General features: G+C 53.8%; 1 protein-coding gene across 1 annotated transcript; it reads right to left on the bottom strand.

The window, feature by feature from the left end:
- Positions 1-3,187: 3,187 nt before the first annotated feature.
- CDK5RAP3 (CDK5 regulatory subunit associated protein 3) lies at positions 3,188-26,081 on the bottom strand. The gene is made up of 14 exons (XM_029075847.2): positions 26,001-26,081; positions 25,798-25,843; positions 19,170-19,301; positions 18,064-18,164; positions 17,007-17,055; positions 16,096-16,274; positions 14,972-15,114; positions 14,143-14,287; positions 11,837-11,938; positions 11,284-11,365; positions 6,751-6,839; positions 5,196-5,401; positions 4,755-4,926; positions 3,188-3,539 (listed from the first exon to the last, which is right to left on the bottom strand). The coding sequence occupies exons 1-14, from the start codon at positions 26,004-26,006 to the stop codon at positions 3,474-3,476; spliced, it is 1,518 nt and encodes a 505-aa protein (XP_028931680.1). The 5' UTR covers positions 26,007-26,081; the 3' UTR covers positions 3,188-3,473.
- Positions 26,082-27,712: the final 1,631 nt, after the last annotated feature.

Genomic DNA, 27,712 nt, shown 5'->3' with positions numbered 1-27,712 from the left:
TTACCACGGTCCTTCATGGAAAAAAACCTTTGCGGGCTGGTCTGCTCTACAAGATTCTGATGCGGGGCCAAGCCTCTAGTGAAAAGACACGGGAGGCTAGGGAAATATCTGGCCCACAGCCCAAACCAGGGAGGTGAAGAGAAGCAGCGTGGCCTAATGGACAGCACCCAGGCCTGGGAGTCAGAAGAACCTAGGTTTGAACCCCAGCTCCGCCCTTTGTCGGCTGTGTGACATTGGGCACCTCGCTTCACTTCTCTGTGCCTGTCACCTCATCTGTAAAATGGGGATTACGATTACGAGCCCCACGTGGGACACCATTAGTTTGCATCTACCCCAGGGCTTAGAACAGTGCCTGGCACATAGTAAGGGCTTAACTAATTCCATTTTTAAAATATTTTTTTAAAAGGGCCCAGCCACCGCCACTTTAAAATTGGCAACCTCCCAGCCGGGGAGAAGGTGTCCAACCGTCTCCCCGTTTAGGCTGTTCGCGTCCCCTAAGCAGGGTTCGGGTCTACCAACACTGTCGTACTGTACGCTACCGAGCGCTTAGTCCGGTGCTCTGCACACAGCGAGTGCTCAATAAATAGCACTGACTGATTGATCGGCCTCAGCGTGGTTTAGTGGATAGAGCCCGGGCCTGGGAGTCAGAAGGACCTGGGTTCTAATCCCGGCTCTGCCACCTGTCTGCTGTATGACTCTGGGCAAGCCACTTCACTTCTCTGGGCCTCAGTCACCTCATCTGTAAAATGAGGATAAGAGTGTGAGCCCCATGTGGGATAGGGACTGAGTCCGGTCTGATTAACTAATATCTAGTCCAGTGCTTCAAACAGTGCTTGGCACATTCTAAGCGCTTAACAAGTACCATCATCATTATTATTATTGGTTATTCCTGCAGCCCAGGAAGACGTCAGCATTCTTCTTGGCCCGGGAGGGAAAGAGGGGAGCTGATCTCTGTAGGCAGGGATTGTCACTCTATTGTTGTATTGTACTTGTCCAAGCGCTTAGTACAGTGCTCCGCACCCAGTAAACATTTAATAAATATGACTGAACGAATCCAAGTCCCTGGTCCAGACCCCGAGGGCATGGTTTCCTCTGCCCGGCCCTGAAGCCTATACAGTGGTCAGGGTTTGGGCTGGCACGGGCAGGCCGGGATGGGTGCTGGGCCCCGGGGCTCTGGGGGTGGGAGAAGCGGCAGAACGGGCGCGCCCGGAAACTGCCGGGGGAGGATGAAGGGGCAGCAGGAATCGAGGGGATGAAACCACACTACCTGGGCCTGTTCCTGAGGGCCAAGGCCAGAGGTTGACAAAATAATAGTTGTGGTACTTGATAAGCGCTTACTCTGTGCCAGGTACTGTACTAAGCACTGGGGTGGATCTAAGCAAAGCAGGTTGGACCCAGGCCACGTCCCACACAGCCGCTCAGGCTTCATCCCCCTTTTCCAGCTGAGGGAACTGAGGCCCAAAGAAGTGAAGTGACTCCCAAGCCCGGGCTCTAGGCTGCCCATCTCTACGCCAGCAACCCACCTCCACCTGGCCCCACTCTGGCCCCCTCTCTTCCAAGAAGAGCTCCGCCTCAGGGCTCAACACGCTTTTTTTCCTTTTCCAACCCCCTCACTGACTCCTCCAGCCACCCCCCCCACACCCCCTCCCCCTCCCCAGTGAAGGGGGTAAGTAGGCAGGGATCGGGGACGTTAATTGATAGGAATGGCTGTGAGCTGGCCAGCCTGCCTTATCTCTCTCTCTCTCTCTCTCCTTTGGAGAGCGTGTGTCCGCCCGAGTCCGCAGGGTCGGTGATTAATAGGGGCTATCACTCAACGTCCAGGACGGTTGAAAGGCAGCAGGGAGGGGGCGGCCCTCCCCAGAACTGAGATAACAAGCAGCAGGAATAATGAGTGGTGTCACTCCACTTTTCATTTTGATGGAAAGTCATTACGGGAGTCAACGCCAGCGACAAAGAGCCATGAATCAACTGCTCTGCTATGAAATTAAAATCGAATTGCCACCCCCCTCCCCAGCCCCCAACACACACACACAGGCACGCACAACCCATCGGGGGAGCAGGGCTAGGTGGGCAGCCCGGGAGAGGGGTGTGGGGATTACCGGTGGAAGTGGCTACGGGGTCCCCCCGGTCTACACTGCCCGACGGATCACCCCTCCCGGGGTCCCCTCCTCCCTCTGCCTGGAGGGGAGAGGTGATTCGAGGGGGGCAACGCTTGCTCGCTGGATCCCACGGTGCTTCTCGGCCACTCCCCCTTGGCCGCTGGCCCACGACCGGCCAGGGAAGGCCTGGCTCTGGTGGGAGGAAGTGGGGATGCGTTAGGATACGTACCGATCCCTCATTAGGTACATATCTGTAATGTATTTACAGAAATATATACATGAATTTATTTAATGTCCGTCTCCCCCTCTAGACTGTAAATTCCCTGTGGGAGGAGAACACGTCTACCAAAGCTGTTGTATTGTCCTTCCCCACGTGCTTAATACAGTGCTCGGCCCACTGAAGGTGCTCAATACAATAACGCTGATTGGAGGATAAAAGGCCGGGGGAGCGGATTCTATTCCTGGGGGGGGATTCCCCCAAGCTGCCATCTGCCCAGAGGTCAGCCTGGAACCTCTTGGTGGGGCAGGATCGCACCTACCGACTCTCGTATTGTACTCCTATTGCTATCCTGTCCTCTCCCAAGCGCTTAGCGGTGCTCTGTCCACAGCAAACGCTCATTGAATACAATTGACCGACTTTCCCAACCGCTTAGGACAGTGCTCTGCCCACAGCAAATGCTCAGTAAATAGCACTGACTGATCCCAGTGGCCACCAGGACAGCGAGTGCCTCCGACTCGCTGGGGAAAGCCTGCTCCTCAGGAGACAGAGTGAGAGATCACACAGCCCATGAAGCAGCGTGGCTTAGTGGAAAGAACTCGGGCCTGGCAGTCAAAAGGTCACGTGTTCTAATTCCGCCTCCCTACCATGTCCTCTGTGTGACCTCGGGCAAATCACTTCACTTCTCTGGGCCTCGATTACCTCATCTGTAAAACGGGGATTAATGACCGTGAGCCCCGTATGGGACAACGTGAGTATCTTGAATCGACCCCAGCGCTTAGCACAGTGCTTGGCACATAGTAAGCGCTGAACAAATACCATCATTATGAAGGGCCCAAGATGGCAGAAATACAGAGACGGGAAACGCAGATGCAGATCTGGATTCTGGACCTCGAGAGGCAGTCGTGCAAAGAGCCGGCAGGAGGCTTTATTGAACACCCCTCTCGGGGCCACACAGGCCGAACCCAGAGTCCTAGGGTTCTGGACAACTGGATCTTCGTGGTTCCACCGTGGCAACTTCATCTGGAGAGTAGAGAGCCGCGGGAGTTCGCGTCTCCGGCTTCCAGGGCGCCGGTCCCGCCTCTCCCCCAGGCCCGGAGAGAGGCCCGAGCCACAGGCCGCCCGACTCCAAAGACGGAGAGGAACGGGGCAGGGCCTCACAGGGAGGTGCCCATCAGGTTCACCGGCCGCCCGCTGTACCTTTTGGAGATGTCGGCTTCGATCTGAAAGACAGGATTACCAAGTAATAATAATAATATTGGAATTTATTAAGCGCTTACTATGTGCGGAGCACTGTTTTAAGCACTGGGGTAGATACAGGGTAATCAGGTTGTCCCACGTGAGGCTCACAGTTAATCCCCATTTTACAGATGAGGTAACTGAGGCACAGAGAAGTGAAGTGACTTGCCCACAGTCACCCAGCTGACAAATGGCAGTGCCGGGATTCGAACCCATGACCTCTGACTCCCAAGCCCGGGCTCTTTCCAGTGAGCCACGCTGCTTCTCAGTGAGCGGCATGTGCCCAAACTCCCCTCAGCGGGCCTACTTCTTTATTCGTTTAATGGTATTTAATAATAATGATGATGACGGTACTTGTTCAACGCTATGTGCCAAGCACTGTTCTAAGCGCTGGAGGACCGTTCTAAACACTGGGTATTTGTTAAGTGCTTACCGTGTGCCAGGCACCGTACTAAGCCGTTGGTGTAGAGACAAGCTGACGAGGTTGGACACAGTCCCTGTCCCACGTAGGGCTTACAGTTTTCATCCCCATATAACAGATGAGGGTACCGAGGCCCACAGAATAGTAATAATAATAATATTAGTAATAATAATAATAATATCTGTGGGAATCGTTAAGCACTTATTACGTGCCAGCCACCGTATCAAGCGCTCAGATAGATACAAGCAAATGAGGTTTGACACAGTCCCTGTCCCACCTGAGGCTCACGGACCTTTTCCCCATTTTACAGATGAGGTAACTGAGGCACAGAGAAGTTCAGTGACCTGCCCAAGGCCACACAGTAGATAAGAGGCAGAGCCGGAACTCGCAGCCAGATCCTTCTGACTCCCTGGCCCGTGCTCTAATAATGATAATGATAATTGTGGTACTTGTTAAGAGCTTACTCCGTGCCAAGCACCGTACGAAGCGCTGGGGTGGATACAGAGGAACCGGGTTGGACGCGGTCCCTATCCCACAGGGGGGCTCACAGTCTTCAGCCCCGTTTTCCAGATGAGGGAACCGAGGCCCAGAGAAGTGGAGTGACTCGCCCAAGGTCACCCAGCAGACAAGCGTCGGAGCCCAGACCAGCACCCAGATCCTTCTGCCTCCCGGGCCCGTGTTTTATCCACAAGGCCACACTGACCTTCTGCCTCCCAGGCCCGTGCTCTCTAACCACTAGGCCACACTCCTCCGGCCCCCTGCTCCGTCCACGGCTCACCGACTTCTGCAGCTCTCTGGTTTTGTCTATGAGCAGGTCCAGCTTGGGCTCCAGGGCGGCCTGTTCCCGGAGCGCTTCCTGGCGCTTCTGCACCATCAGCTCTTTCTTCAGGGCCAGCAGCTCTGCCTGCTTCAGCTTCTGCCGGAGCAGCTCCGTCACCCGGTCCACATACCTGGCCGGGAGACTCAGCCCCGTCGGTGACCGGCCTGCCCCCGACCCGATCCTCACCCTCCGCCCCCGCTCGACCCCATGACGCCCCCCAGTCACGCCCACCCCTTCCTCCTCACCAGGGGACCCACCCCCTTCTCCGACCTTGGAGAAAACCAACCCCACCCGCCTCGGGAGGCGAGGGCCAACTGCGGAAGGGTGGCGCGGGGTGGCGAGGGCCCGGCCCGGGATGGAAACGCCACCCTTCGAGCTCCGCCGCAGGGGAGGTCGGACCTGGGGGAGGCCAGGATCATAAACAGGTGCTGCATGCGCAGGCTGGTGAGCCCGCCGATCAGATCCTGCAGGGCGGACACCATGGCGACCACCTTCTCTTTGGTCAGGCCCTGCAGCGAGGGTGGAGCCAGCTGGAACTGGCTCACCGATAGGATGTCGGCCTCTTCGCTCATCTCCACGGCTCTCTGGGACAAGAAGATCTCTAGCTGAGGACGAGGGGGGGTAGGAAGGGAGAGGGGAAGAGAGAGAGAGAAAAACTGACTGACAATCACGTGTGTGAGCGGAAAGCCTCTATTCCCTGAAAGCCAGAGGGCCAGAGTCTGGACCCGCCCCATCTGCTAACTTTCCTCTCAGGGAGAGGAGAGAGGTGCTTGGATGGAGGTGAAGTGGGCGGCCGCTTGGCTGGTCAGCAGGGTTCCTACCATTCATTCAACTGAATTTACTGATCGCTTACTGTGTGCAGAGCACTGTATTAAGCGCTTGGGAGAGTACAAAATAACAATAAACAGGCACATTCCCAGCCCCGACACAGTGGCGGAATTCAGCTCCCCCCGCCTCCGTTCCGGGGACCAAACGGCACCCCCAGGACTTCCCGAATCCTCTTCCGGGAAGTCGCGTAAGCTCCCTCGAGACTGTAAACTCGTTGTGGGCAGAGAATGTTATACGGTACTCTCCCAAGGGCCGAGTACAGTGCTCTGCACACAGTAAGCGCTCAATAAATACAACCGACTGGCAGTCGTGAGGCTCCACGATGAGGAGGGGCTGGGAGACGGTGGCTTAGAGTCTGTCTCCGCCTTTAAGAGGAGGGAATCCCAGAGGGCTGGAGGGAATCTGCTTTCCCCTCAGAGGTGAGGTGGGAGGGAATCGCAGAAGACCGGGTGAGGGAAGCGGGAAACCGTCAGAATATTTGCAATCTAAAGTCTGGAGCAGGATCACGGGTGTGGGTACTGATATATCGGGGTCCCCCAGAATTGACAAAAGCCTACCGTGTGCGGGGCTAGGATTTGGGACTGTCCAAAAAAGTAAAATAAAATAAAAATACCAGATCAGCTACCTGCCCTTGGGGAAGCTTCCAATACAAGACAGGAGACAAAAATACCATGGTTCAGAGTGACAGACTATATACGATAGACAACAAAATAAATAACTATTATAGTGGTACTTAGTCACTATATGCCAAGCACTTTTTTAAGGTTTAGTTAAGCGCCTACTTTGTGTCGAGCATCATACTAAGCGTTGGGGTGGATACGAGCTAATCGGGATGGGCCCAGTCCATGTCCCAAATAGGGCTTACAGTCTTTATCCCCATTTTACATATAAGGGAACTGAGGCACAGGGAAGTGAAGGGTCTTGCCCAAGGTCGCGCAGCAGGCAAGAGGCGGAGCCGGGATTGGAACCCAGGTCCTTCTGACTCCCAGGCCCGGGCTCGATCCCCTAGGCTTCAATAACGAACAGAGAGAAAAGTCACGGGGGCAGGTGCAGGCGAGCGAGGAGTGAGTGAGGTCCGCTCCGGCCCCTGCCCGTCTACCCGACCGTTTCCAGGATCCCCCAGTACCTCCATGAGCTCGTCGATGAACTGACTTCGGGTTTCGGGCCACTCGAGGAGCGTGAGGGCGTCCGGGCCCTGAGCCACCCCCTCCGGAGCTGCGGGCAAGATACACGGAGGGAGGGGGGTGACGCGGGGGTCGACGGAGAAAGCAATGCAGTCCTGGCAATCCATCGATCAACGGTACTTGTTGAACGCTTACTGGGTGCGGAGCACTGTACTAAGCGCTTGAGAGAGAGCCATACGGCAGAGCCGGAAGACACGTTTCCTGGCCACGTGAAGCGTTCGGTCTACAGGGGGAGGCGGGGTTAAAAGACGAGCAGCGTGGCCTAATGGAAAGAACTTGGGACTGGGGGCGGTCAGAGGACCTGGGTTCTAATCCTGCCTCTGCTACTTACCTGCTGGGTGATCTTCGGCAAATCACTTCACTTCTCTGTGCCTCGTTTTCCTCATTTGTAAAATGGGGATTCAATTTCTGTTCTCCCGCCCGCTTAGAATGTGAGCCCCACGTGGGACAGGGACTGTGTCCAACCCAATTAACTTGTAGCTACCCCAGCGCTTAGAACAGTGCTTGACACATAGAAAGAGCAACAAATACCACAGTTATAATCATCATTACTCTTAAGTCACAGATGCGGACTCAAGCATTCCGGAGCTGAGGGATGGTGAAAAACAAGTGCTAAAAACGGACAGATCCGATGCACAGGGGAGACAGAAGGGAGAGGGAGCAGAGCAAAAGAGGATTTAGTCGGGGAAGGCCTCTTGGAGGAAATGCAATTTGAATAAGGCTTTGAAGGTGGGGAGAGAGGTCGTCTGTCGGATATGAAGGGGGAGGGTCAGAGGAAGGACGTGGACAAGAGGTCGGCGGCGAGATAGACGAGATCGAGGTACAGGGAGCAGGCTGGTGTTACAGGAGGACGGTGAATGGGGTGGGTTGCAGTAGGAGAGCAGAGAGGTAATGACAGCTTGAGAGTCGGACTACGTGGGTTCTAATCCCGGCTCCGCCGCTTGCCTGCTCTGTGACCTTGACCAAGTCACTTCACTTCTCCGGGCTCCAGTTCCCCCATCTGGAAAATGGGGATGGAGACTGTGAGCCCCACGTGGGACAGCCTGATGACCTTATATCGACCCCAGCGCTGAGAACGGCGCTTGGCACATAGTAAGCGCTTAACAAATACCATTAATAATAATAATAATCACGTTGGTATTTAAGTGCTTACTACGTGCACGGCACCGTTCTCAGCGCTGGGGTAGATACAGGGTCATCATGTCGTCTCACGTTAGGCTCACACAGTCTTCATCCCCATTTTCCAGATGAGGGAAATGAGGCCCCGAGAAGTGAAGTGACCTCAATCACACAAGTTGCAGAGCCGGGATGCGAACCCATGACCTCTGACTCCCAAGCCCGGGCTCTTTCCACCGAGCCACGCTGCTTCTGGGCTTGGGCTTCTCTGGGCGTCGGTTCCCTCATCTGGGACTGTCAAAGGGCAGGGACCGTCTCTGTTGCCGATTTGTCCATTCCAAGCGCTTAGTCCAGCGCTCTGCACATAGTAAGCGCTCAATAAATACTATGGAATGAATGAATGAAAATGGGGGGGGGGGGGGGAGACGGCGAGCCCCATCCGGGACGGGGACCGTGTCCAACCTCATCACCCCGTCTCAACCCGAACGCTTAGAACGGCGCGTGGCACGTAGGAAGCGGCTAACAAATACCACGATCATTCGTTATTGCCAAGCGGGGCCTGGGGTGGCCCTGGGGTCCCCGAAGGGTCAAGCAGGTCCCCCGGGGCTGGGACGGGGGGCTGAAAGAAGGGGTGGGTTCGCGTCCCCCCAAAACAGGGTTGGACCTTCACCAGCTGGGCAGGAAATCCCATCCCACACCGCCCTCTCGTGCCTGAGCTCATTACTGCACCAGCTCACTTCACGCATTTAATAATAACGTTGGTTCAGTCATTCAATACTATTTATTGAGCGCTTACTATGTGCACAGCGCTGTACTAAGCGCTTGGAACGGACAAGTCGGCAACAGATAGAGACAGCGCCTGCCCTTTGACGGCCTTACGGTCTAATCGGGGGAGACGAGAACAACGGCAATAAATAGAGTCAAGGGGAGGAACATCTCATAAAAACAATGGCAACTAAATAGAATCAGGGCGATGTACATCGCATTAAACAAAATAAACAAAATAAATAGGGTGATGAGGATATACACGGTCGAGCGGACGAGTACGGTGCCGAGGGGGTGGGACGGGAGAGGGGGAGGAGGAGGAGAGGGAAAGGGGGGAGAAGAGGGTTTAGCTGCGGAGAGGTGAAGAGGGGGGTAGAGGGAGCAGAGGGAAAAAGGGAGGAGCTCAGTCTGGGAAGGCCTCTTGGTACTTGTTCAGCGCTCACTCTGTCGAGCACCGTGCTAAGCGCTGGGGGAAGATACCGGGTCATAATAATGGTGGTATTTGTTAAGCGCTTACTATGTTCGAAGCACTGTTCTCAGCGCTGGGAGGATACAAGGTCGTCAGGTTATCCCACGTGGGGCTCACAGGTTTCATCCCCATTTGACAGATGAGGGAACTGAGGCACGGAGAAGTTAAGTGACTTGCCCGAGGTCACATCGCGGACGAGTGGCGGAGCCGGGATTAGAACCCACGACCTCGGACTCCCAAGCCTGCACTCTTTCCATTGAGCCGCGCTGCTTCTCTCGGTTGTCCCCCGTGAGGCTCACGGTCTAAATCAAAGAAGCAGCGCGGCTCAGTGGAAAGAGGCCGGGCTCGGGAGTCAGAGGTCATGGGTTCGATTCCCAGATCTGCCCCTCGGGTGACTGTGGGCAAGACACTTCTCTGGGCCTCGGTGACCACATCTGGAAAATGGGGATGAAGACTGTGAGTCTCACATGGGACAACCTGATGACCCTGTATCTCCCTCAGCGCTTAGAACACTGCTCGGCACAGAGTAAGCGCTTAACAAATACTGACATTGTTGAGAAGCAGCGTGGCTCAGTGGAAAGAACCCGGGCTTGGAAGTCAGAGGTCACTGGTTCTAATCCAATCTCTGCCACTTGTCAGCTGTGTGACTTTGGGGATTAAGATTATGTACCCCACATGGGGCAACCTGATCACTTCGTACCCCCCAGTGCTTAGAACAGTGCTTTGCACATAGTAAGCGCTTAACATATACCATCATTATCATTAATAATCCCCATTTTACAGATGAGGTAACTGAGGCCCATAGAACTGAAGTGACTTGCCCACAGTCACACCACTGACAGGTGGCAGAGCCGGAATTCGAACCCATGACCTCTGACTCCCAAGCCCGGGCTATTTCCACTGAGCCACGCTACTTCCTACACTACACGCTACTTATTGAGCGCTTACCGTGTGCAGAGCACTGTCCTAAGCGCTTGGGAAAGTACAGTAGGACAATAAACTCTGACAATCCCCACCCACGCCAAGCTCTCAGTCTGGGGCCAGGGGTGGGGAGACAGTCGTCAATAGAAGAAGCAGCGTGGCTCAGTGGCAAGAGCTCGGAGTTGTGGGTTCTCATCCCGGCTCCGCCTCTTGTCAGCTGGGTGACTTTGGGCAAGTCAGGGAGTTCTGGGTTCTAATTCCGACCCCGCCACGTGTCTGCTGCGTGACCTTGGGCGGGTCACCTCGCTTCCCTGGCCCTCGTCTGGCCCTCATCTGTAAAATGGGGGTTGAGAGTGTGAGCCCCATTTGGGACAGGGACTGTGTCCAACCTAATAAACTTGTTTCTACCCAAGTGCTTAGAACAGTACATGGCACATAGTAAGCGTTTGAGTCAGAGGTCGTGGGTTCTAATCCCGCCTCCGCCGCTTGTCAGCTGGGTGACTTTGGGCAAGTCACTTCACTTCTCTGGGCCTCAGTTCCCTCATCTGGAAAATGGGGATGAAGACTGTGAGCCTCACGTGGGACAACCTGATTACCCTGTATCTACCCCAGCGCTTAGGACAGTGCTCTGCACATAGTAAGAGCTTAACAAATACCAAAATTATTATTATTATTATTAATAAACAGACATCAATACAATTAAATACAATTGCAGGTAAATACTCGTTCTCTCTCCCCCCGCCCCACTCCCACACACTCTTCTAAGCGCTGGGCTCTGTCCTCCCCAGATGTTTCCCAGCCATGAGTCGTTTTTATTGAACACTCACTAAGTGCACAGGACTGTACTAAGCGCTTGGGAGAGAGTTGGTAGACATAAATAATGGTAGTTATTTGTTAAGCACTTACTATGTGCCAAGCATGGTCTAAAGCTGGGGGAGATACAAGCTAATGAGGTTGGACACCTTCCTTGTCCCACACGAGGCTCGCTGTCTTAATCCCCATCTTCCGGATGAGATCGCCGAGGCCCGGAGAACTGAAGTGGCTTGCCCAAGGTCACTCAGCAGACAAGTGACAGAGCTGGGATTAGAACCCAGGTCCTTCTGACTGCCAGGCCCCGTCTCTAGCCATTAGGCCACACTGCTCCTATCCCCTGTCACGGAAGCTCCCGGTCGGCTCCCCGGACCGACCGTGCGGTCCCGCTTACCGTGCGTTCCCACTTCCAGCACGGTGATCTGGCCCACGGCGGAGTCCGCGTCTCCCCAGTCTATTCCATCACCGGCAGCTTCCTGGGAGAAAACCAACGAATTCGGGCCTTTCCCTCCTGTCCCCAGCCCCTCACATCAGAATCATGAGGCCGGGAGCTCGTGGCGAGCAGGGAATGCGTCTACCAACTCACGTGCTCTACCAACCGTTTAGTACAATGCTCTGCACACAGTAGGTGCTCAATAAATACCGTTGATTGATTGATTTCAGCTCTTCCTGTCGCTGACCCATTCCCCGCCTTTTCGGTTCCCAGTTCACCCTGCATGTTTTGCCAGGGCTAGGTACGGCGCTCTGCACACAGTAGGCGTTCAATCAATAGCTCTGGTTGATTGATTTCGGCTGACCCGCTCCCCACCTTCTTTATAGTTTCCCAGTTCGCCGTGCACATTTCCCCGGTGCTTATTTCAGTGCTCCACACACGGTAAGCGCAGAATACATCCCTTCCCCGCTACTCACACCGCGGCGGGGCGCGGGCCCGGGCCGGAGGGACCTACCTCGCCTTCCGGCTCCAGAGAGATGCCCCAGTCGATCCCGGCGGCCTCCGTGGCGACGGCCCCCGCGGAGGCCGGCTCCGTCCCGAAGCTGCCCCAGTCGATCTGGGGACGGAGACAGAGCCAGGGGGATGAGGGTCTCCCCGTCCTGGCCCCTGGTCTGGGTCAGCCTGGGCCGAGTCGCCAACCTCCAGGCCTCCCTCCCCCCCGGAGGGGCCGGCGCCAGCCGGCTCGGGCTCCCGCAGACCCGTGGCTGCTAACGCACCGGCTTTAACGGCAGTGTGGCCCAGTGGATAGAACCCAGGCCTGGGACCCAGCTCTGCCACTCGCCTGCCGGGTGTGATTTGCGGTAAGGCGCTTAGCTTTCTCTTTTTTTATGGTATTTGTAGGCACTTACGACGTGCCGGGCACTGTTCTAAGCACTGGGGTAGATACAAGGTAATCAGCTTGGACACGGTCCACGTCCCGTGTCTCTGGGCCTCAGTTTCCTCTGGAAAATGGGAATAAGATTCCTGTTCTTCCTCCCTCTTGGACTGTGAGCCCCTGGTGGGCCAAGGGCTGGGTCTGGTCTATCTTGTACAAGAAGAGGAATTTGTTAAGTGCTTATTATGTGCTAAGCACTGTACTGAGCAATGGGGTGGATACGAGATAATCAAGTCTGACGCGGGACTCACAGTCTAAACAGGAGAGGGAATAGGCACTGAATTCTCATTTTACAGATGGGAGGACTTGGGCACAGAGAAGTGAACTGATTTCCCCAAGGCCACACAGCAGACAAGTGGCAAAGTTGGGATTAGAACCCAGGTCCTCTGACTCCCAAGCCTGGGCTCGTGGTTCTTTCCACTAATAATAATAATAATAATGTTGGTATTTGTTAAGCGCTTACTATGTGCCAAGCACTGTTCTAAGCGCTGGGGTAGACACAGGGGAATCAGGTTGTCCCGCGTGGGGCTCACAGTCTTAATCCCCATTTTACAGATGAGGTAACTGAGGCACTGAGAAGTGACTTGCCCAAAGTCACACACTGCTTCTCTCTTACCTCTGTGCTAGCATCCCATTTTACAGATGAGGTAACTGAGGCACTGAGAAGTGACTTGCCCAAAGTCACACACTGCTTCTCTCTTACCTCTGTGCTAGCATCCCATTTTACAGATGAGGTAACTGAGGCACTGAGAAGTGACTTGCCCAAAGTCACACACTGCTTCTCTCTTACCTCTACGCTAGCATCTAGTATACTGCCAAGTACACGCTTAACAAATACTACAATGATCATGATTACTCTTATCGGCTATAAATATCACTACTATTATTAGCTAAAACTATTACTGCCAGCTATTACTAGTGTGGAGAAATAGCATGACCTAGTGGGTAGAGCACGGGATCGAGAGTCCAAAGGACCCAGGTTCTTATCCAACCTGCGCCACTCTGCTACTGTGTGACCTTGGGCAGGTCCCTAAACTTCTCTCTGCCTCAGTTACCTTATCTGTAAAACGGGGATTAAGACTGTGAGCCCCATGTGAGCCGGGACTGTGTCTAAACTGATTATTTTATATCTACCCTGGCATATAGTAAGTGCTTAAATACCATAAAAAACCCCCAAAACAATCCGCAGGCTGCTGGCAGGCCTGAGCCCCAGCACGGTCTCCAGTAGGGTCCGGCGAAAGAGGGGCACCCCGTGCCACGACCCCTTCATCCCCGAGACCCCGGAAACCAGCTGACACATATAGTCCGGGCTCAGGGTCTTCCCCGCCCACCAACCCCTCTCCCGGGTGGTGAGCCGAGGCCCAGAGCTGCTAAAATCTGTAATTTATTCATTTATTTCTATTCACGCCTGCCTCCCTCTCTAACCGTAAGCTCGCCGTGGGCAGGGAATGTGTCCGTTCTATTGTTCTCCTGTGCTCTCCCAAGTAGTCCAGTGCTCTGCACATAGTAAGCGCTCAGTAAATATGCTTGACTGACTGTCAGCTCCTTATGGGTAGGGAACGTATCTGCTAACTCTGGTCTATTGTACTTTCCCAAGCGCTTACTACAGGGCTCTGCGCTCCACGAATACCCCTGACTGGCTGTCAGTCAGGTTTATCCTGGAGCGCTCAACTCTGCCCGGCCAAATTATTTCTCCATCCTCATTGCCAGCCGTGCCCTTCACCCCCACCAGTTGCTCGTGTCTGTTCCCTCCTCCAGACCCTAAGCTCGCTGTGGGCAGGGAATGTGTCTGTTCTAAGTGCGCTCTCCCAAGCGCTCAGTCCAGCGCTCGGCACACTGCAAGGGCTCGGTAGATGGGGTCGGCTGACCGACCGGCCGGCGCTCACCGCATCGTCTTCCACGGGCTCCGGTGGCTCTTCGGGCCTGGGTCTCTCCACGGTGGTGGGCTCCTTCCCCGTCCTCCACTCGTATACGGTGCTGTTTCCCCGCTCCTGCACGTGTCTCAGCATGGGCACCACCCGCTCCGAGGGGCTGGGCACACCACAAGGGAGCTCTGGCTCGCTCCGCCATCCCGGGCCGCTGGGCCTTTGCGCCCGCCCAGACCTTCACCGGGCCCAGGCTGGGGGTGACGGTGGGCCCGCCCCCAACCCTGCCCACGGGGGTGAGTCAGGAAGCCGCCGTTCGGGCGGTCCCCGCTGCTCCTCTCTAGACTGGAAGCTCGTTGTGGGTAGGGAACGCGTCTGTTATGCTGTTCTACTGTAATCTCCCATTGATAACGACGGTATTTGTTAAGCGCTTACTATGTGCCAGGCAGTGTACTAAGAGCTGGGATACAAGATAATCAGGTTGGACGCAGTCCATGTCCCACGTGGGGCTCACGATCTTAATCCCCATTTTCCAGATGAGGGAACTGAGGCCCAGAGAAGTGAAGGGACTTGCTCAGCGTCACACGGCGGACGAGTGGCGGAGCCGGGATTAGAACCCATGACCTTCTGACTCCCGGGCCTGGGCTCCATCTACCACACCACGCTGCTCCCAAGCACTCGGTACAGTGCTCTGCACCCACTAAGCGCTCAATAAATACGAGTAAACGAAGGAATCAATGAATGTTTGGTGCCCAACTGCCTGGCGGGCAAAAGCAGAAAGCCCACAGGGCAGGGGGAGAGACTGAGGGGGGTGTTCCCCGCCCCCTGCCACCCCCAGGATCCCCTTTACCTCTCACACACGAAGCCCACGCAGGCCTGATAGAGGTCAATGGCTTCCCCGAGCACTCCGGTCCTAGCCCCGGCCCCGATCTCGGCCAACAGGCTGGGCAAGTCCTCGACCAGCGCCATCAGCTCCCTGCGGACATTATCTCCCTACGAGGGAAAAAGGGGGGGGGGGGGGGTCAAAGGGGCTCTTGATGGTCCACGGTGAGACTCGAGAGGCGGGTCTAATAATAATAATGTCGGTATTTGCTAAGCACTTACTATGTGCAAAGCACCGTTCTAAGCGCTGGGGGGATACAAGGTGATCAGGTTGTCCCACGTGGGGCTCGCAGTCTTCATCCCCATTTTACCGATGAGGTCACTGAGGCCCAGAGAAGTGAAGTGACTTGCCCAAAGTCACACAGCTGACGAGCGGCGGAGCCGGGATTTGAACCCGTGACCTCTGACTCCCCAGCCCGGGCTCTTTCCACTGAGCCACGCTGCTTCCCTGGGTCTAGACTCTACATCATAAGTTCGTTGTGGGCAGGGACTGGATCTGTTAGACCGTGCTCCCCCAAGCGCTTAGTACAGTGTTCTGCACACAGGAAGCGCTCAATAAATACGATCGAGCGCCTGACCGTCAGCTCGTTCTGGGCAGGGAACGTGACTGCTAGCTCTGTCCTACTGTACTCTCCCAAACGCGTAGTAAAGTGGTCTGCACGTAGTAAGCGCTTCACAAATACCATCGATTGGCTGCCAGTCAGTCCTCTTCCAGTCTATCCTTGCGTGCTTTAACTCTGCCCTCCCCACTGCCCGACAGAATTATTTCTCCATCTTTCTTGGCACCCGTACCCATCGCCCTCGCCTCCCTCCTCAAACCCCCTCCATCCCTTGTCCCTAAAGACACGGCACCCCACTTTATCGCGCGGGCCAGGGGACCCCTGGGCATAGCAGGGCAGCCCCCATTCATTCAATCGTATTTACTGAGCGCTTACCGTGCGCAGAGCCCCATACTAAGTGCTCGGGAGGGTAGAAGAGAACAATAAAGAGACACAACCCCGGGCCACAACGAGCTTAGAACGGGGGGGGGGGGGTCCGCTCCACTTCCGCTCAGCCCCGGAGGCGGGGCGGCGGGACCCCCCGGCTGCTCACCGTGATGCCGTACTGCTTGCAGGAGCTGTAAAATCGCTCCCTCATGTCGGCGGCCCCCAGCTGACACTCTTCCTCCTTGCGGCTGAAATCCTGCTGCAGCTGCTGGCACTTGGAGATCTGCTTCTTCAGGGAGGGGATCTCATAGTTGACGTTGCGCACCAGGAGACTGGCTAGCTCCGCTGAGGCGGGGAGACGAGGAGACCCGCTCGGACCCCCTCTGGGACCCCCGCCAACGAGCCGTCTCCTCCGTCGAGCCCTTACCGGGTGCCGAGGGCCGTCCCGCGAGACCGTAAGCCCGCTGGGGGGCCGGGGATGTCTCTGCCAGTTAGCTTCTACAAGTGACGATACTAATCGTTGTGGCGCTCGTTAAGCACTTACTATAATAATAATAATGTCGGTATTTGTTAAGCGCTTACTATGTGCAGAGCACTGTTCTAAGCGCTGGGGGAGATACAGGGTCATCAGGTTGTCCCACGTGAGACTCGCAGTCTTCATCCCCGTTTTACGGATGTGGTCACCGAGGCCCAGAGAAGTGTCTTGCCCACAGTCACCCGAGGGGCAGAGCCGGGAATCGAACCCATGACCTCTGACTCCCAAGCCCGGGCTCTTTCCACTGAGCCACGCTGCTTCTCTACTATGTGCCCGGCACCGTGCTGAGAGCTGGCGTAGATATCTGGTCACCGGTAACTGGGTCGGACGCAGTCCCCGTCCCACCTAGGGCCCAGGGTCGTAACCCCCATTTTCCCGAGGAGGGAACTGAGGCCCAGAGAACGGAAGGGACTCGCCACAGATCACTCGGCGAGCAAGCGGCGGAGCCGGGATTAGAACCCAGGTCCTCTGACGCCCAGGCCCCTGCTCTTCCCAATAGGCCGTGCCGTTGCTCTAGTAGCCACGGGGCACTACCGTCTTACCCAGGTAGGTGTTGTCCTTCTCATACAGGGCCACAATCTCCTGCCAGTCCTAGAGGGAGCAAAGGACGGAGGTGAAGCAAAACCAGTCAGAGGGCAGCAACCCTCCATCTACCCCATTTTCTCCCAGGTCCTCTATCTCCCCACACTGCCTAGCGGATCTGAAAGGGCCGAAGCTGCCAGGCTGAAACTCCAAGCACCCCAAGCGCTCAGTACAGTGCTCTGCCCAGAGCATTCATTCATTCGACTGTATTTATTGCGTGCTTATTTCGGGCTGAGCGCTGTACCGGGCACCTGGGAGACAACAATAGAACAACAGACAGACACACTGAGGAGCAGCGTGGTGTAGCGGATAGAGCACGGGCCTGGGAGTCAGAAGGCTACGGGTTCTAATCCTGGCTCCGCCACTAGTCTGCTGTATGACCCTGGGCAAGTCACTTCACTTCGCTGGGCCTCAGTTCCCTCTTTTGTAAAATGGGATTGAGACTGTGAGCCCTTTGTGGGACAGAGACTGTGACCAACCAGATTTTCTGGTATCTACACCAGCTATTAATAATAATATTAATAATAATAATAATGTTGGTATTTGTTAAGTACCAACATTATTATTATTATTATTATTATTATTATTATTATTTGTTAAGTGCTTACTATGTGCAGAGCACTGTTCTAAGCACTGGGGGAGATAAAGCGTCATCAGGTTGTCCCACGTGAGGCTCACAGTCTTCATCCCCATTTTACAGATGAGGTAACTGAGTCACAGAGAAATTAAGTGACTTGCCCACAGTCACACAGCTGACAGGTGGCAGAGTACACTGCCTGGTATATAGTAAGCGTTTAACAAATGCCACAGTTATTATCATTACATTCCCTGCCCACGACGAGCTAAGCGCCCAATAAATACAATTGATTAATCTGACATGAGCTCAAGGGGCTGGTGATGTTCCTTCTTGGGAATTCACGCGTCTGGGGCCCGGGAAGAGCGCGAGAGAGGGGGATCCTAAGCCCTTTTGGGGTCTCGGCCTCTGGCTGCTTCTCTGCCTGGGTGGTTGGCACTCACCTTCATTCGCTGGGAAGAATAGCGGCCGAAGATGTTCTTCGTGGAGGCCTCGGTGCCTTTCAGGAGGTCCACGATACTCAGGCAGTGGAAGTAGTGAATGTCTGGGAGGTAAAGGGGACCGTTGCTGGGGGAGATCGTGCCCATCCGCCTCGCTCAAATGCTCAGGCACTGAGTGTAGTTTTTACGGCATTATTTCTGGGCTTACTGTGTGCCAGGCACTGGGGTAGGTACCAGCTAATCAGGTTGGACATGGATCACGTCCCTCGGGAAATTCATGGCCTGATGGATAGAGCACGGGCCTGGGAGTCAGGAGGACCTGAGTTCTAATCCTGGCTCCGCCACGTGTCGGCTGAGTGACCTCGGGCAAGTCACTTCGCTTCTCTGGGCCTCCGTTCCCTCATCTATAAAATGGGGATTAAGATTGTGAGGCCCAAGTGGGACAAGGACTGGGTCCAACTTGATTAGTCTGTATCTACCCCAGCGCATGACACGTAGTAAGCGCTTAATAAACACCATCATTCTTCTTCTTCTTCTTAACCCCATTTTACAGACGAGGAAACAGAGGGACAGAGAAGTGAAGTGACTGGCCCAAGGTCACAAGGCAGACGGGGGAGGGGACCTGGGGTTTGAAACCAGGTCCGGGCTTTATCCGCTAGGCCCTGCTGCTTCCCTGAGAGAGAATGCTGCTCTCTGGGTTTAACACCCCTTCTCCCCGCTAAACTGATCCCCATTAGCAGCAGAAAACTCGGGCTCACAATAATAATAACAGTGATAGTTGTTAAGCGCATACTATGTGCCAGGCACCGTACTAAGCGCTGGGGAGGATACAAGTAAATCGAGTTGGACACAGTCCCTGTCCCGCGAGGGGCTCACAGTCTCAATCCTCATTGTAGAGATGAGGGAACTGAGGCCCAGCGACGTGACTGGCTCAAGGTCACCCAGCTGACAAGTGGTAGAGCCGGGATTAGAACCCATGACCTTCTGACTTCCAGGCCCTTGCTCTATCCACTGTGCTTCTCTGCCCAGCCCCCTCAAGGGAAACCAGCCAACCTTCTCCCTCTCGGGGGGGGTGGGCTCCTCCCCCCACGGGTCCCCGAGCCACTCACGGGAGCCGGACAGCAGCTGGCGGAACTCCTCGCTCTCCGGCATGTCCTGAATGGCCGCGTGGATCTTGGAGCGGATGGTCAGCACCGGGTTCTGCCATTTCAGGTTGCAGTGCCTCCTGTCCACCAGCCAGTCTGCGGCCGAAACGATCACACCCCGCCCGGTCCCTTGAGCTCGCCCGCCAGCCGCGCAGGGCCGGGGGACGCCACCACTGGCTATCGCCACCCCGGCAAGCCAGACGAAAAATCAAGGGGACGGTGGGTGCGCCGGAGGCAGGCTCGGATATCCAAAGTAATAATAATAATAATAATAATTGTGGTATGTGTTAAGTGCTTACTATGTGCCAGACACTTCTAAGCACCAGGGTAGATACAAGATAATTGGGTTGGACACGGACCTTGTCCCACATGGGGCTCACATTTTAATCTCCATTTTACAGATGAGGGAACAGAGGGGCAGAGAAGTGAAGCCACTTGCCCAAGGTCACACAAGGGGCGGAGCCGGAATGAGAATCCAGGTCCTCCTGATCCCGGGGCTGGGGCTCTTTCCACTGAGCCACGCCGCTCCTGGGGCCTAGTCTATCTTAATCCTCTTTCACGGCAGACATCTCTAATCCTTAATTACTTCCTTTTTCCAGAAACACTATCCAAATTGGGCTTTACTGACAGTTCTCTCCTGGTTCTCCTCCAACCTCTTGGCTGCTTCTTCTTCTTTGTTTTTTTTTTTGGTATTTGTTAAGTGCTTACTATGTGCCAAGCACTGTACTGAGCACTGGGGTAGATACAAGCTGATTAGGTGGGATGCGGTCCATGTCCCACAAGGGGCTCACCAATTTAATCTCCATTTTACAGATGAGGTAACTGAGGTACAGCAAAGTTCGGTGACTTGCCCAAGGTCACGTAGTAGACAGGTAGCAGAGCTGGGATTAGAATTCAGGTCCTTCTGACTCCCAGGCTCTATCCATCAGGCCACACTGCTTCTCCTCTTCTCTCTTGCCGGCTCTGATTCTTGCCACTGAAATGTGAGTGTCCCTGGACGCTCATCTGCTCCCAAAGCTTTAATTACCGCCTTTAAGGGGATACTTTTTTTTATCCCAAATCTCTTTCTCTTGTCCTGATGCCACTTGGGGACAGGGAGTGTACCTACCAAGTCTTCTGAACTTGAACAGTAATAATATTTATGGTATTTGTTAAGCGCTTACTATGTGCCAGGCCCTGTACGAAGCGCTGAGGTGGATACAAGCAAATTGGGCTGGACACCGTCCCTGTCCCACATGAGCCTCAGTCTCACCGCTTCCGAGCAATTAGTAACTGTACTTTGAACACACCAAATGCTCAATGGAATATATTGATCGATTCCACTGATTGATTGCCCAACCTCCAAGTGCTCTACAATCTGGCATTTCTCATATGCATATATCTGTAATATATTTATTTGTCCATTTATTTTTATTAATGTCTGTCTCCCCCACCAGCCTGTGAGCTCACTGTGGGCAGCAATGTGTCTGCTGTTATACTATAATAATAATGGCATTTTAAGTGTTTACTATGTGCCAAGCACTGTTCTACACACTGGGGGAGATACAAGGTAATCAGGTTGTCCCATGTGGGGCTCACAGTCTTAATCCCCACTTTACAGATGAGGTAACTGAGGCACAGAGAAGTGAAGTGACTCGCCCAAAGTTACACAGTTGACAAGTGGCAGAGTCGGGATTAATAGTAATAATAATAATGTTGGTATTTGTTAAGTGGTTACTATGTGCAAAGCACTGTTCTAAGCGCTGGGGTAGATGCAGGGTCATCAGGTTGTCCCACGTGAGACTCCCAGTCTTAATCCCCATTTTACAGATGAGGTCACTGAGGCCCAGAGAAGTGAAGTGACTTGCCCACAGTCACACAGCTGCCAAGTGGCAGAGCTGGGATTCGAACCCATGACCTCTGACTCCCAAGCCCGTGCTCTTTCCTCAAGCGCTTAGTACGATGCTTCGTACCCAGTAAGCGCTCAATAAATACGACCGATTGATCGACTGTTTCCACACCGTCTCCGGACGCATGCCTTATCGTGACCTTACATTCGGTAGGATCTAAAACTGGACCGACATCTTCCCTCCCAAATCCATCTCTCCTCCTAACGTGCCCGTCCCAGCCGACGACGTTCCCACCCTCCCTGGCCCAGAAACTTCACCACCTCAGTATCTCTCTCGATTTCAACTGTCACAATCGGTCCGTTGCTGAATCCTGCAGGTACGGTCGCTCCGCTACGATATTTCCCAAATCCTCCCACCCTCGCCCACCCCCGCGGCCACCACTCTGGGCAGTGGGATCCGGTCAGATCCGGTCTAGGCTTCTCCATCACCTTCCTCGCTGGTCAATCGTATTTATCGATCGCTTAGTGTGTGCAGGCCACACCCTATTAACGATATAACAGACACATTTCCTGCCCGCAACGAGTTTACAGTCTAGAGGGGGAGAAATAAATCATCCACATGCAGAACACCAGCCTCTCCTCTCTCCAGTTCATACATCGTTCTGCTCCCTGGTCACTTCTTCCAAATGTCATTCGCCAGTGGTCGCCTCGCTCCTCGAAATCCTTGTTGGCTGCCCCCTCTTCACCGCGTCAAGCAATCTACGTGCCATCCTCAACTCCTTGGTGCCTTTCAACTCTCACATTTCAATCTGCGGCTACGCCCCGCAGGTTTTTCCTAGAACCTTCCTCAAATCCGTGTATTGCTCTCCACCACAGGCTGCTACCCCCCTGGACCTAGCTCTTCTTAGAGAATAAGTGTGGGATAGAGCACAGGCCTGGGAATCAGAAGGACGTGGGGTCCGATTCCGACTCTGCCACTTGTCCGCTGTGTGACCTTGGGCAAATCCCTTCACTGGGCCTCAGTTCCCTCATCTGTAAAATGGGGATGAAGGTCATGAGCCTCAGTTCCCTCATCTGTAAAAATGGGGATGAAGTTTGTGAGCTCCATGTGTCCAACCTGATTACCTTATAACTACCCCAGCGCTTGGTACAGTGCCTGGGACACAGCACTTAAATGCCACAATTACGGTAATTGTTAAGCGCCTACTATGTTAGAGAAGCAGCGTGGCTCAGTGGAGTCAGAGATCACGGGTTCGAATCCCGGCTCTGCCACTTGTCAGCTGTGTGACTATGGGCAAGTCACTTCACTTCTCTGGGCCACAGTTCCCTCATCTGTATAATGGGGATGAAGACCGGGAGCCTCACGTGGGCCAACCTGATGACCCTGTATCTCCCCCAGAGCTTAGAACAGTGCTCTGCACAGAGTAAGCGCTTAACACATACCAACATTATTATTATTATATCACAGCCAGAATTTTGGATCTGTCTCCTCACCTGATCCCTACCTCCAGCCTCTCCCCTCTCCAGTTCACACTACAGGTGACGGCAGGGGTCGAATTCCTTAAATATCACCACACACCTCCTGACTCCTCAAAACCCTCCGCTGGTTTCCCCCATCAAACAAAACCTCACATTTGGCTTCCAAGTTCCCTGCCACAATTCTCCCTTACACACCGGCTCCCTCCTGGGGCTACCCCCCCGCCGGCTCTTCTTCTCCGCTCCATCCCAAATTAATCTCCTAACCCTAGCTCAGTCTCAACTCTTCCACCTCCGCCCTTCGTCTCCCCCGTTCCTCCAGCTTGAAATCCCCTTCCCGAATCTGACAGATCACAGCCCTCCCCTTGTTCAAAGCCTTCCTAAGATCCCACCGCCTCAAATCCACCGTCCCCAATTAATTTCCAATTAATTACCTTAGGGCACGTAGGCAGTTTATGGTTGTATTGGACCTACAACCAAGCGCCTAGTACGGTGCTCTCCCCACAGTAAGCGCTCAATAAATACGAACGACCGACTCCTTGACGTTTACGTACACACGCCTCACCAACTGCACAATCAATCGTATCTTCTGATTCCTCTAATTGTAAATATTTTTTGACTTCTGCCACCCCCCATAAAAGGGTCCTGATGGGCAGTTCAACGGTTCCCTGTTTCAAATTGTACATTCTCTCGACTATCAGCTCGTTGTGGGCAGAGAACATTTCTACCAACTCTGTTTTACGTTATTCTCCCAAGCACTCAGTACAGTGCTCTGCGCTCAGGAAATAATTAAATAACAATAATCGGTAAATAATCATTTCTCCAATGAATTCTCTTCTTCTCCAGGCCCCACCTTCCCAACTACCACTTCAGCTCTCATTGTTATCTACATTCATTCATTAGCATTTATTGAGCGCTTACTATGTGCAGAGCACTGGACTAAGCGCTTGAAATGGACAATTCAGCAACAGATAGAGGCAATCCCTGCCCAACGACGGGCTCATAGTCTCAACAGGGGAGACGGACAGCAAAGCAAAACAGAACAAAAACAACAATAATACTGTTGGTATTTGTTAAGCGCTATGTACCGAGCACTGTTCTAAGCGCCGGGATAGATACAGGATAATCAGGTTGTCCCACGTGGGGTTCACAGTCTTCATCCCCATTTGACAGATGAGGTCACTGAGGTACCGAGAAGTTAAGTGACTTGCCCAAAGTCACATTTCACTGGGGGCAGAGCCGGGATTAGAACCCACGACCTCTGCCTCCTAAGCCCAGGCTCTTTTCACTGAGCCATGCTGACTGAGACTGTGAGCCCCTCGTGGGACAGGGACTGTGTCCAACCTGATCTGCTTGTATCCACCCCAGCGCTCAGTACAGTGCCTGGAGCATAGTTAAGCGCTTAACAAATACCATAATTACTATTATTATAGTTAAGTGCTTAACAAACACCATAATTACTATTATAGCTAAGCGCTTAACAAATACCATAATTATTATTATTATTATTAAGAAGGAAGAGCGGCACAGAAGGCCATGGGAGAAGAGGAGAGGAGGCCTTAGTCAGGGAATCAATCAATGGTCTTTATTCAGTCCTCCATTCAATCGTATTTATTGAGCGCTTACTGTGTGCAGAGCACTGTAATAAGCGCTTGGAAAGTACAATTCAGCAACAAATAGAGACAACCCCAGCCCACAACGGGCTCATCGTCTAGAAGGGGTCGGATATCAAAACACATAAACGGACAATTTATTGAGCGCCTATTGGGCGCAGAGCACTATACTAAGCGCTTGATAGCTTTTCAGAAGAGACTGAGCCTAGCGTGGCCTTTCCCCATAGTCCTCGGGTGCCTATTCATTCATTCATATTTACTGAGCGCTTACTCGGTGCAGAGCACTGTACTAAGCGCTTGGAAAGTACAATTCAGCAAGAAATAGAGACAACCCCAGCCCACAAACAGGCTCACAGTCTAGAAGAGGGTGGATACCAGAACATGTAAACGGACAGTTTACTGAGCACCTACTGTGTGCAGAGCACTATACTAAGCGCTTGAAGGCTTCTCGGAGGAGATTGAACCTAACTTGGGGTTTCCCCACCATCCTCGGGCTCCCATTCATTCATTCAATAGTACTTATTGAGCACTTATTATGTGCAGAGCACTGTACTAAGCGCTTGGAATAGACAAATCGGTCACAGATAGAGACCATCCCTGCCCACTGACGGGCTCACAGTCTAAATGGGGGAGACAGACAACAAAATAAATCAGAACAAAACAAAAACAAGCCAACTTCAACAAATTAATAGAACCAGGGGGATGTGCACCTATTAACTCACTGGACAGAGTCCGGGCTTGGGAGTCGGAGGTCATGGGTTCGAATCCCGGCTCTGCCCCTTGTCAGCTGTGTGACTGTGGGCAAGTCACTTAATAACAATAATAATGTTGGTATTTGTTAAGTGCTTTATTATGTGCAGAGCACCATCCTAAGCGCTGGGGTACATACAGGGTCATCAGGTTGTCCCACATGAGGCTCACAGTCTTCAATCCCCATTTTACAGATGAGGTCACTGAGGCCCAAAGAAGTGAAGTGACTTGCCCAAAGTCACTCAGCTGACAAGTGGCAGAGCCGGGATTCGAACCCATGACCTCTGACTCCCAAGCCCGGGCTCTTTCCACTGAGCCACGCTGCTTCTCTATGCCTCTATGACCTCATCTGTCAAATGGGGATTAAAACTGTGAGCCCCACGTGGGACCACCTGATGACCCTGCATCGCCCCCAGCGCTTAGAACAGTGTTCTGCACATAGTAAGCGCTTAACAAATACCACCATTATTATTATCATTAACAAAATAAATAGAGTAATAAACAATATATACAAATGAGCACAGGGCTGAGGGGTGGGGTGGGAGGAGCAGAGGGAAAGGGGGTATTCATTCATCGGGGGAAGCAGCGAGGCTCAGTGGAAAGAGCCTGGGCTTCGGAGTCAGAGGTCCTGGGTTCGAATTCCGGCTCGGCCACCTGTCAGCTGTGTGATTGTGGGCAGGTCACTTCACTTCTCTGTGCCTCAGTTCCCTCATCTGTCAAATGGGGATTAACTGTGAGCCTCCCGTGGGACCACCTGATGACCCTGTACCTCCCAGCGCTTAGAACAGTGCTCTGCACCCAGTAAGCGCTTAACAAATACCAACATTATTTCCAGGGCGCTTAGTGGGTGCAGAGCACTGTACTAAACGCTTGGAAAGTGCAACTGGGTAAGAGAGAGAGAGAGAGAGAGAGAGGACCTACGTACCGAGCAGCTTGCTGGTCTGGATGTCGATGGGCACTTGCTGGTGGTCCTGCGGGAAGGGAGGCGTGAGAAAGAAGAAAGAAAGGAAAAAGAAGGCGCCAACGGTGGAGGAAGGGCCCCCAACCCCCCAGCCGGGAGGACTGTTTGTTCGCCCCCGGGAAACCGTTGCAGGGGTCCGCCCAAGGCCCAAGGCCCACTCCGCCCACCTGCATCTCGGCCTCTTCCGCCACTCCTCGGGCCACGTGTCCGGGCCTGGGCCCCGACCGCCTTCCCGCCCCCTCTTCGAGAGCAGCCAATCGGAACGCGCGCCTCCCCTAAGCCCCGCCCTCCCCGCGCTCTGACTGGCTAAGGCCGCGGGACGGGCGGGAGAGCCGCCCAATGGGAGGGCGCGGAGGGGGCCGAGCCCGGCCCCGCTGGATGCGGAGGTCATCCGGCAGGTGGCGCCGGAGAGCTGGAGCCGCACACCCGCCCGGCGCTGACGGGCGGGCTTCTGCGCATGCCCAGAGCCTCCCGTTCCTCTTCCCTCCAGCGCCTCCTAGCGGGAGGAGGCCGAGGCAGTGCATCGTATAATAATAATAATGTTGGTGTTTGTTAAGCGCTTACTATGTGCAGAGCACTGTTCTAAGCGCTGGGGTAGACCCAGGGGAATCAGGTTGTCCCACGTGGGGCTCACAGTCTTCATCCCCATTTTACAGATGAGGGAACTGAGGCACAGAGAAGTGAAGTGACTTGCCCACAGTCACACAGCTGACAAGGGGCAGAGCCGGGATTCAAACCCATGACCTCTGACTCCCAAACCCGGGCTCTTTCCACTGAGACACGCTGCTTCTCTTAATAATAATAATGTTGGTATTCGTTAAGCGCTTACTATGTGCAAAGCACTGTTCTAAGCGCTGGGGGGATACAAGGTGATCAGGTTGTTCCATGTGGGGCTCACAGTTTTCATCCCCGCTTACTGGGGGCAGAGCGCTGTAATCATCATAATAATAACGATGTTGGTATTTGTTCATTCATTCATTCAAAAGTATTTATTGAGCACTTACTATGTGCAGAGCACTGTACTAAGCGCTTGGAATGGACAAATCGGTAACAGATAGAGACAGTCCCTGCCCTTTGACGGGTTTACAGTCTGCGCTTACTATGTGCAGAGCACTGTTCTAAGCGCTGGGGGAGATACAGGATAATTAGGTTGCCCCTCGTGGGGCTCACAGTCTTAATCCCCCATTTTACAGATGAGGTCACTGAGGCACCGAGAAGTGAAGTGACCCGCCCAAAGTCACAAAGCAGGCAAAAGGCGGAGCCGGGATTAGAACCCAAGTCCTCTGACTCCCAAGCCCGGGCTCTTTCCACTGAGCCACGCTGCCGGTGGTATTTGTTAAGCGCTTACTATGTGCAAAGCACTGTTCTAAGTGCTGGCAGGAATACAAACGGGGATATACGAGAGAAGCAGCGTGGCTTAGTGGAAAGAGCCCGGGCTTGGGAGTCAGAGGTCGTGGGTTCTAATTCCTGCCCTGCCACTTGTCAGCTGTGTAACCTTAGGCAAGTCACTTCACTTCTCTGGGCCTCAGTTCCCTCATCTGTAAAGGGGATGAAGACTATGAGCCCTACGTGGGACAACCTGATCACCTTGTAGCCCCCCCAGCGCTTAGAACAGTGCTTTGCACATAGTAAGCACTATAAACACCACCATTATTATCTACCCCAGTGCTTAGAACAGTGCTTGGCACACAGTAAGTGCTTAACAAATACCAACATTATTATTATTACAAGGTGATCAGGTTGTCCCACGTGGGGCTCATAGTCTTCATCCCCTTTACAGATGAGGGAACTGAGGCTCAGAGAAATGAAGTGACTTGCCCAAAGTCACACAACTGGCAAGCGGCGGAGTCGGGATTAGAACCCACGACCTCTGACTCCC

Source organism: Ornithorhynchus anatinus, chromosome 11 (genome assembly GCF_004115215.2).
Source record: "Ornithorhynchus anatinus isolate Pmale09 chromosome 11, mOrnAna1.pri.v4, whole genome shotgun sequence".
Taxonomy (NCBI): Eukaryota; Metazoa; Chordata; class Mammalia; order Monotremata; family Ornithorhynchidae; genus Ornithorhynchus; species Ornithorhynchus anatinus.
Note: the sequence above shows the minus strand (reverse complement) of the source record. Positions and strands in the feature narration are given on the sequence as shown.

Coding starts and splice junctions, on each gene's coding strand:
- CDK5RAP3 (XM_029075847.2), bottom strand. Junction 11,939..14,142: donor AGCCCGTGGAAGACGATGCG/GTGAGCGCCGGC, acceptor CTCCGTCCCCAG/ATCGACTGGGGCAGCTTCGG. Junction 4,927..5,195: donor ATGATCCTGGCCTCCCCCAG/GTCCGACCTCCC, acceptor TCTCCCGGCCAG/GTATGTGGACCGGGTGACGG.